At 44.9% G+C, this 10,395-nt stretch overlaps 1 protein-coding gene across 2 annotated transcripts; it reads right to left on the bottom strand.

Moving 5' to 3' along the window:
• Positions 1-7: 7 nt before the first annotated feature.
• Positions 8-8,819, bottom strand: KCTD6 (potassium channel tetramerization domain containing 6). Of its 2 annotated transcripts, none has more exons than XM_080926114.1 (3): positions 6,903-6,950; positions 3,024-3,095; positions 8-1,307 (listed from the first exon to the last, which is right to left on the bottom strand). In XM_080926114.1, the coding sequence occupies exons 2-3, from the start codon at positions 3,048-3,050 to the stop codon at positions 621-623; spliced, it is 714 nt and encodes a 237-aa protein (XP_080782240.1). In that variant the 5' UTR covers positions 3,051-3,095; positions 6,903-6,950; the 3' UTR covers positions 8-620. The 2 variants fall into 2 exon arrangements, with proteins under 2 accessions (XP_080782240.1, XP_080782239.1); XM_080926113.1 differs by lacking the exon at positions 6,903-6,950 and adding an exon at positions 8,675-8,819 and having other exon boundaries at positions 9-1,307.
• Positions 8,820-10,395: the final 1,576 nt, after the last annotated feature.

Raw genomic sequence — 10,395 nt, 5'->3', positions numbered from 1 at the left:
AACTGTACCAGACATATGGTTTCTACCACAGGGACATTTTGTATTGAGAATCCGATATAAATATTTCTAGTCAGACATTTCCATGGCTACAGATATTTGGTTGCTTGATTTATATGCATAGAAAGAAACAGTTGTCAAAACTGTAGAAAGCAGTCCTTAACAAGTACCTTCAGATGACTGGTCAGTCTTCCCTTAATACTACAATACTGCCTATTGGTCTGGAAACCAGGCCACCCTACACGATACTCTTGATTTTTCCCAAAGACATCATGAATACCCTCTGTAATCTTTTATTCCTGTATTTTTAGCCTTCCAGTCAAGTCAGGGAACCACATTATCAGAAATCATTTTAGCACTGTTAAGGGTAGATTATATACCATAATGATTTTCAGATCTCTTTTTATAAAAAAGGTTTCTAGAGACTCTGAACAGGCACATGCATACTTGGGAACAAAACAGGGAGGAGACCGCTCACACACGAAACTCCCTTCTGGTTCTCAATGCCTTCAAATAAATACAAATACTGAAGAAAAAGAAAACAAGTTGGCCCACACTAAACAACAGTCCCTTCCATGTCCCAAAAACGTGAGCTTGCAGGTTCTCTGAGGGCTAGCCATCAGTCAGTCGTCTGTCTTTCGGGCCAGTCTACAGAAAGTCCAGTTGTGCTCTACTGTGTTCTCATTGGCCCGCTCACTCATGTGATGTACCCGAGTATTGCGGATTGTGAACCCTTGCTTCGTAATGTATTCCATCAGGTGGACCCGAAGAGAAACTTCCTGGTGGTAATCGCACGGTCCAAAGGTGAAGGAAACTTGGCAGTCTCTGGTGTCCATCATGTGTTTATTCCACTTGGTGAAATAGTTTGAGATGCCTTCTAGTAAGGAATGGACCTTGGTGGTGATGGTTAATTGGGTTATGATGACAGCCACAGGATTGGAATATTTAGAAAGCTTCCGAGTACTAGACAGCTCTACAACTTCTTCAAACGTATCCATAGGATACAAAGGCTTGGGGTCATTGAGACACTGAATCAGGGGTTCGATCTGGTAGAAATCGGCCTCTTTCCGAAGCAGATCAAACTCCTTAAAGTCCAGGGGCAGTGTCAATTCTGAAGTCCGTAGGAAGTTGAGGACATAGCGGAAAAGCGGTCCATCTCGATCAATGAAGTAATTGCCTTGAGGGTCTCGGGCTGTGGGGAAGTCACCCCCAAACATAGCTCCAAGCATAGAATCGGGGTAGCGTGTCAGCGTGGTGAGAGACGTCGTGTACAGGTGTCCGCCTACATTTAATGTGACTGGGTCAGTCATCTGAAAGTTTTAAAAATCCAATTAATTACCCCAAACCTTAAAATCTTAACTAACAAATTAAGAAAATCAATACTAGCAAGCGAAGCACAGACCCTTTCAAGCTAATATATCTGGCAGCACTAGGGGACAAAATGGCTTTACTTCCAATGATAAACCCGCCCAAGAGAAGAGCTTCAACATTTGCTTTCAAACTGAATAAATCTAACCCTTCCAAAGTTTACTGTGAGCCTGCCAGGTATGGCCTTTAGTGTCACCCAGTGAAGTCAGAATCTGAAGAGGTGCTTGGGTCAGACCCGCCTGCTTCTACTTCCCCCGTGTTGGGATTAAAGGTGTGTGCCACCACACTTGGCAAGACTTTCAGTTATTTTAAAATTTAACATAAGCTAGAGTATAAAAATAATCTGATAATATAACAATAATTAGTTTAGGGATTCACGAGATCTAATAGTTGGTCTAGAATTCCTTATTCTCTGCCCTACTGCCAGCACAGTGCTAAGATCACAGGTGTGCCCTGTGCCCAGCTGTGAAATACACACACACACACACATACACACACACACACACACACACACACTCATTCAGCTTGTGTGCACGTGTTGCCTGCGTGCATATATGTGCACCTCATTTGAGCCAAGGGTATGGCTCTAGGACCTGGGAGTAATGAATGTTTGTGAGCCACTGAGTAGGTGCAAAGAACCAAACCCAAGTCCTCTGCAAGCGTGTAAGTGCTCTTACCTGCTGACCCCTGTCTCCAGACCCAAAATGTAATTTAAAAACAGAAGTTTGCTTAGAATCAATCTTAGTAATGTTTTTCACCTCCGAGGTGCTGATATTACGGGTATTACAGGCCTGTGCCACCATGCCCAGAAAATAAGTTCTAAACACTAAATTAAAATACATGGTTTGGTGAACCCAATCTATCCCATCTTCTAGCCCCAAACTGCCACATGCCAAAGGACTGGTAGCAGCTTTAAAATGTCATAGCTGGTTGTGTATTCATTTTTATAACATTAATGTTATAATCTGACATTTAATTCTGAGAAGCAAGTGTCTCAAAATAACACCTTCAGCTTTAGAAATCCTATTTAAGAAAAAACAAGAAATGATCTTCAGGTACTAAGAAAGCAAAGTATGTCTTTCCAGATAAAGAAGAAAATAGGAAGACATGGAGACGTGTGAAAACTGCATGTGAGAATTAACACTTTCTATTATTAATCAATCCCTTTACTACAAGAAAGTGGTCTCCATTCCGTTATCCATAGGCCACTTAAACGTCACCATCCCATGGACAAAGAATTTAAAAAGTAATATACACCAAGGACCGAAACATCATGGTGTATCTGAAGTTAGTGTTATGAGCAGTTACTAGAGGAGCAGGACAGATGTCAGAAGTTAAAAGCCATGTGCTAGTGCGCGGGCCTGAGCTCCATCCAGGGGCTCACAGCAGCTCCAGGGGATCAGACACCCTCTTCTGGCCTCTAAGCGCACTGCATGCACTGCTTCCCCCACACAAAACTTAAAAAGGTTATTTGGAAAATATGCATTGAGTCTTCCGCTAAAACATCAAATAAAAACCCCCTTCCCCAAACACATCTATAGAAATTATATAAAGCTGGACATGTTCATAGTTTTCATCCTTGTAAGATAAGCCTATGAATACGAGAAGAGAAAGACAGCAAAATTATTTGCCAGCCTTCAAAGTGAAGAACCTCTCACCATATAACCCCAGTCTCCATTATCCATCTGCTCTAGCACTGCGTCTTCAGGAGCCCAGCAGCCAGGAAAACTCTGGAGAAGAAAAACAAGCACATAACCGTGACACTGGTGAATAAAGGCTGCTCTGCCCAAGTAGTTAGTCAAACCTCACAGAAACTCCACAGATATGGAACTGGTCAACTGGAGCCTACAGCAGGCCAAAGATGTGGAAAAGCCACGCCATGCTCCGTTCTGACCTCGGGAGCCCACCAGGCACAGAGAACTAGCCTCCACTTGGGGAAAGACCGAAGGGATCATCCAGATTCTATCAGGTGGGCTGACAAGATGGCTCTGTAGGCAAAGCCTTTTGCCTGACAAGCTGAGTTTGATTCCTGGACCCTCACGGTGGAAAGAGAAAACTGACTTCCACACGTGTCCTCTGACCCCATACTCGCTCACACGCACCCTCACACAAAAATAAATGTCATGAAAAATTTACAAATTCTGTCACTCCCCCAGAAATGTAATTTTTACATTTTCAGAGAACATTATGATTAGGTCCACGACCTTCATCATCAGTTTTTGATCTTTATCAAAAAAGTCATTTGAGGGAAAAGGAGGGAAATCCCTTTTGGTCAGCATGACAGCCATATAAACTACACATCTCAGTAAAAGCATCTAAAATCATGAGCTTCAAAAGTAACAGTCGTTTTTCAAGAGAAACACACTAGAATATTATTATCTTATAATATAAAAAAATCAAGCAGGCTCTTAATAATGAAGTGTCTTAGCAGTTTGCCATTTAAATTGCTTTCTGTTTGTTTTTATGTACAAAGAGAAAAAAGAACCTTACAGAGCTGGCTGAGGGTTTTAGGCGCTGGCAAATGCCCCTGTACTAACGATGCTGGCTTAGATCTGTTTTCATCTACAATTCAAGGGCATGCCAGCGGCTGCCAGCGCCCGGACTGCTCTCACTGGTTCCCTCTCTCACATGCTACTCCCCAAATCAACCTGCTAAGCAAACTGCAGAGCAGATCTCAAAATCTCTTAGTGAAGAAGGCCAGAAACACGGCCAGGATTCACCCAGGAAAGTCACTAGCTTTGTATGTGGTCTTTGAAGATCCGTTTATCCCACTTTTAGAGGAATCTGCCCCCATTTCCAGAACAAGAACAAGCCCTGGCTACAGAAGATCACAAAGGCTCTTTCTCAAAAGGTCACTCAGGCATGTAGAGAACATTTGCATAGCACAGCAGGGGCTGAAATCAGAGCCTGCAGCAGCTATTTCTCTACCTCTACCAATTCCTCAAAGCAAACAGGCTAAAATGTGGCCCAGAGGAGGGTCAGTCAGCTGCCATTGTCCAGCGGGCTGGCTGCAGGCGGACAGGCCTGAGAACTACAGTGAGATGGAACCTGTGAGACCTTCTCATCCCTCTGCCTTCACTCCACAAACCCCACCTGATGTAAATGGAAGAAATGATCCTTTCCAATGTGTTGGTTCCATTACAGATAACAACAATGGAGGGAATTAAAGGTATTTCCTAATACTCAAAGTATTCTTTCCCAACTGCTTCAAATATCAATCATTCAGCCAAACTTTCTGTAAGGTCCATTATCATGGGGCAAGGGAGCCCATGTAAAATAAAGATACACAAGAATAAGAAAGGGTAGCCCTGACCCTCATGGAGCTTTCTATCTACAAAGGAAGGCAACATGCAACAATGGAAGTCCACAATATAATCCAAAGATACATAATAGGACAAACTGGGGGAGCCCTCAGAGGAAGACCTAGACTTCAAATGGGAAAATGGAGGGCTTCAGCGAACAGCTCCTTCAGTGAAATACTGAAAGAAAAGGTGCCCAACCTAAGAAGAGACCTAGATTCAAGCAACAATTTAAACAGGCAGGACACACACACACACACACACACACACACACACACACACACACATACACATTTAGAATTATAAAATAAAGAGGCAGGATAGATCACTTGCTCACAAAACAAAAACCAAACAACTGAAAAAGCATCAACTTTAGACTTCCCATAACCAACTATTAACCCTATCCACCTAACACTTTATTTACAATTTAACAAAACCTTGGGCTAGTCATAATGAGCCTGTAAAAATTTCTACAGCGTAACCTACTCATTAGCACAAATAATGGCTTCTGTTTCAACTTAAGCAACAGAAGGAATTCTAGTTCATGAACATTCAAATGACTAATGAGGAACGAAAGCCCAATACACAAGGAAAAAAAGACCTTGGAAGATGGCTGCCACCAGCACTATCTCTTCATGTTCATGTCTTCATGCCTAAATCAAAGCATGACAGCTTTCTGTGAGATCATCAAACAATTACATGTTTCTCAATCTCCTCTACAGTAAAAGCTACAGATGTATAACAAACCTCAAGCTTCATAATTTAGGAAAGCACTCATGGGAATGTGTATGTGCACACATTCATAATTTTATGTATTTATTTGTATGGGTTGGAGGCTAGTGGGATGTGCAGGCAATGTCGGAGCTAGCTCCATGAGCCAAGCCCAGGTTTCTTTTATTTTATTTTGGGGGGGGGCTTCGAGGAGGGGGACAGGGTTTCTCTGTGTAGCCTTAGCTGTCCTGGAACTTGCTCTGTAGACCAAGCTAACCTTGAACTCAGAACTCACAGATTTGTCTGCCTCTACCTCCTGGAGTGATGGAATTAAAGGCATGTGCTACCACCACCTGGCCAAGCTCAGGTTTCTTAAAAAGCACTTCAAGGCCTCATAATTCTATGTAAAATACATTAAAATAAAATACTAGTCACTTCCAATATAAGCTAGCAAAATCTATTAAAAAATATACTAAATTGATCTGATAAGTCAGAATGAGGGGAGGAGTCTCGATTGATTTAAAACTGGTATGTGCTCCTTGCTTGTAAACATCTACAAAGTAGCATCTAGAGAAAAATCTAGAGAGAAAAGAGGGGACAAGATTATTGCTTCTCCAACATCCAGGAACATCTCAGAGATGAATACAATAAAACACAGTCCAGAAGAAAGACTTTGCAGAATAGCTTCAGCCTCTTCCACTGCATGGTTCTCCAGGGGCACTAACAATTCATTTCCTTTTCATCTTCTCTCTCATCTGGCACCATCTCCAGTGAGGGTTTAATGAGAAGTTTAAATGACCACAAGCCAGGCGACAGAAGGCCTTCAAGTGGGCATCAAAAAGGTCTATTTTACTTGAGGGGAAGGTAAAGAAGCATGTAATGTTTCATAAAATCGGTGAGACATTCCTCATAAAGTTCCTTTAAAGTTGTTTCCCTCCAGGTGACTTTCCTTTGCTAAAGATCTTTCTTAGAGCCGTGACTACAACCAACGACTATAAAGATCAAAGAAAAGCTCTCTGACTTTGTAAAATCAGTTTACCTGAAAATACCTGACCTTTGATACAAATAAAATTTGGTCCTAAAGACTACCATGCTCGAACTTCAAAGGTCATTGTAACTGGTGTATAAACTCTGACAGTATGTTAACAGGTGGTTAAGAAAAACATATCCTGAAGAATTTCTAGAAGCCTGAAAATAAGTTACTAATTTACTGACCTAGCGAACCTGGAGAATGCACATTCCAGTAAGTTAACTTGACCCATGAGATCTCTCCTTACCACAGCAAAACTGCACTAGGGGTTATGATAAGACAGCACAAATATTCTAGACTTACTTCTGTTACTAAGAAGCTCAGGAGCCAAAGTCCTAGTCCCATGTAAGTCTACGTGCTGTAAAGCTAACCTTCAGATCTGAAGGCATAATGATACAACTTCCTTCCCAGGGTTCCTACTTTCTTCCCAAGTGCTTTACTACGGAGTTATCCCAAAATGAAGACTTGGTAAATTTTCTCTCTCCACCTATACTTACCTTCCAAGTTGCCTTTGTACTGAGTTTCTCTGTTCTCGGAAATGTGGGAGTTTGAAAGTGAAATACTTTTTATAGTAATTGGTTCAGGGGCATCTCCAGACGTCTTCTGAGTTAACATCCACATACAGGCTAGCACAAGTAGCCAAGCCCACAAAGGTAATGCGATTACAAAGCTAAATTACCGCTAACTAAACCTCTCTCAACCACGTGGGCTAGAAGAAAAGAGATGTAGGCAAAAAGGAGAAAGTCTTACAAGAAATTATGGATCTTCTGACAGTATTAAACCAGAAGAATACATACTCTCCAGCTAAAGTGCTGTCAGAGTCAAAAATCATAAAAGTCTACTTCCTCTCAGCTTCCAAAAAGTAACCATAGCATTTAAACACAAGAGAGGTAAAACTGGCTGGCGGGGCAGTCAGGAGTGGATGGAGCTCTGGGGTCGCATGCAGCATGCCAGCAAAAGACTAAGAACCTGAGTCTATCGCTCTTCAACCCTGGCAGCACCAACAAAATCTATAAAGCTAAGTTAGACAGGGTGGGCAAACATGGAGCTGAAGGCCAGTCCGTGCTCCCAGTTGGCCGGGGCTCTTCTTTCCCCGGAGCTCCCACAGCAGTTGTGGGAGGAAAAACTAAAGGGAAAATGATGTCCAGCGCTCACAGACACAAACAGACACGTGAGCTCTCAGAACTTCTAGAAACCATGACTCAGGGTTGTCTCCAAGATAAAGCAGAACACACACATACATGTTCTGTTTAAAACAGACCCCAATTATTAAAATCCAAGATATAACGATGGATTCATAGGAGCGACCATAAGACTGCTTTTCATGCGATTGCTTCAGCTAAAATATGCTTTAAGAAAACTCGAAACACAAAACTTATGTATGGTATTATCTATGGCTGTCTTTCTACCTACGGCATTACAAAAAAACGACGAATCTATGTGGGCTCCTGGTTTTCATCCAAAGGGTGATTCTTCCACCCTACCTAACTACCTTAGTTAGACCTTTGCTCTTTTGAAAACACTTCTGGGTTTAGGCCTGTGCTATCCCAGCATTATTCCCACACAGAATATTCGTAACAGCGAAAAAGATGAGCCTGCCAAAGGGGGGATACATTGGAGACAGTTGTTTGGGGTTTCCCAAACATTCTTAGCCAAACCAGGTCACCCCGGTCTATTTGTCAGCATCACGAAACCCTGCAACCAGGTTTATCAACTTGCCCTGTGAACTGGTGTACAGAACAGAAACATGATAACTTCAGCAGAATATCCAAACAGGATCTCAGTCACGTTTCGTTTCCCCATCCCACCCCCAAACTCAGCCTCCGCTGCCATCGCCCAGCAGGTGCTGCAGGGGCTCCCCAAGACCTTGCCAAGGATCACCTCTGACACTGAGCGCTAAAACGCCGTGACATCCCGAAATCCCAGTAAAAAGCTGCAATCTGCGCAGAAAACCCAAACAGCAGGGCTTTAAACTAGGGCAGCAGCGGCTAAAAGGCACCATTCCCCAAGAAACAACCCTCTCCCCCGCAGAGCCCGCCGGTCCCCGCTCCGCGGTCGCCCGCAAGACAAGCCCGGCCGGCCACGCGCACCCAGCCCCGAACCCGAGCCGGAGCCCGAAGCCCGCGGCGGCCGCGCGCCCTCGATGTCCCCGCCCAGGCCCCGCCGCGGGCTCGTGCCAGTCTGGGGACGCGCGGCCGCCACCCGCCGTTCTCCTCAGCCTGACTTCCCGCAGCCCCGGCCCCGCAGGCCCCGCTCCCGCCCCACTCACTGCGCGAGCGCGGAGGCGACCCGGCCCGGAGATGCCGGCGGCCCGAGAGCGCGAGCGCGGGGACGAGCGAGCCCGCGCCCCGCGGCGGCGGCGGCGGCGGCGGCGGCGGAGGACGACTGAGCCGGCGCCCGGAGTTGCGGCTCCAGTGCCCGGCGCGGGCGGCGCCTTCTCAGCAGAGTCGCGGCGCCGAGAGCGCGGACGCCCCCTATCGGCGGCGCTGAGCGGAGGCCAGGAAGCCGGACCGCCGCGGGCACTCTGGGAGCTGCCGGGTCGGTGTGGTCAGGCTGGTTCTGCAGCAGTCTGAAGCCCCGCCTCCGGCCCGTTCCTAGCCCCGCCCCGCCCAGGCCTCCCGCGCGGAGCTCCGCCCAGGCTCCGCCCCCCACTCCTCCTTCAGGCTGTCCGGGCGGCAGCCGGCGGGCATAGGACGGGCTCTCCGCAGCTGTCTCTTCAGCTGTTTACACCAAGTTGATAGACCTCATCGTATGCAAGGCTTGAAGGGTACAGCAGCCACCTAAACCGAGTTCACTACCAAGACTCAAGAAAGCAGCCAGTAGACAAAATAAGACAAGTTCGAATCCTGGTGGGAGCGGTCCAATAGGAGAATAAGGAAAGTGGGTTTCCCGCTTTCAGATGTGACAATTATATAGATATGGATGAAAGGCCCTCTCTCCGGCTATATATGTGTGTGTGTGTGTGTGTGTGTGTGTGTGTGTGTGTGTGTGTGTGTGTGTATAGCCAGAGCCTCTCCTGGCCTTATATATTAAGGCAGACCGTTCTGTAAAGTAATGGCAGCGAAAAGCAGCCAGTTAGACTGGCAGAACTAACTAACATCATCCTGTGCAAAACCTCTGAGGAGTTTGGCCTGGATGGAACTGGCGAGGATAATATCTTCACTTCAGGAAGGAGGTCAAGGCTGCAGAGCTAATTGGACTCCAAGCATAGATGAGTTCCAAGAGTCATTCACTTCTAGCTAGCCAGATCGTAAATCCACCTTTACATTGGTGAAAAACCACTGGCCTTAGAAACTCATCTGGGCCGGGTATGGTAAAGGTAGTCCACACCCTTAATCTCAGCACTGCGAGGCAGAGGCATGCAGGTCTCATGTGAACTCTAAATTAGCATGGCTTATATAGCTGAGCTCCAGGAAAGCTGAGGCTGCATAATGAGACCCTTTTTTCAAAAGAACAAAACTGAAACTCGCCTGGTTTACACATCTGCATATTTGTGAGGTGGTTCTGGAATCTAATTTTTACATATATTATTCTATTTTTCTCCAAAAATCAAATCGATAGGTTAAATAAGCAACGAATGGCTACACTGACATCTAAGTGAGGATACAAATTAAGTAAGAATATAGGAAAATGCTTCTGCAAATCAGGACACAAAATAATATAAGCAGTATCTGAATTTTGGGGTTTTTTTTCTTTTTGTTTTGAGACAAATTTTCTCTGTGTAACCTGTCTGTCCTGGAACTCACTCTGTAGACCAGGCTGGCCTCAAACTCAACAATCTGACTGCCTCTGCCTCCCAAGTGCTGGGATTAAAGGCATGCACCACCCCCCAACTTCTCCGAGCAATATTGGTTTTTTAAAGGAGTATACATGGACAAAAGTTTTTATCAATAAACCATTGAGCATAGTATTCTAAGGTAACAGAATACAAATGTCAATAAATAACCTTAAAAAAAAGATTTTCTCAAATCTTTTTGGATGTTTTGCTTG

Source organism: Micromys minutus (assembly GCF_963924665.1).
Source record: "Micromys minutus genome assembly, chromosome: 12".
NCBI lineage: Eukaryota > Metazoa > Chordata > Mammalia > Rodentia > Muridae > Micromys > Micromys minutus.
This window is presented reverse-complemented; position numbering and strand designations above follow the sequence as displayed.

What these genes read in the sequence shown, in the direction of transcription:
- KCTD6 (XM_080926113.1), bottom strand. Translation starts at nt 3,050, where the DNA reads ATGGATAATGGAGACTGGGGTTATATG. An exon ending in ATGGAGACTGGGGTTATATG is followed by an intron (nt 1,308 to 3,023) that starts GTGAGAGGTTCT and finishes TAAAACTTTCAG; the next exon opens with ATGACTGACCCAGTCACATT.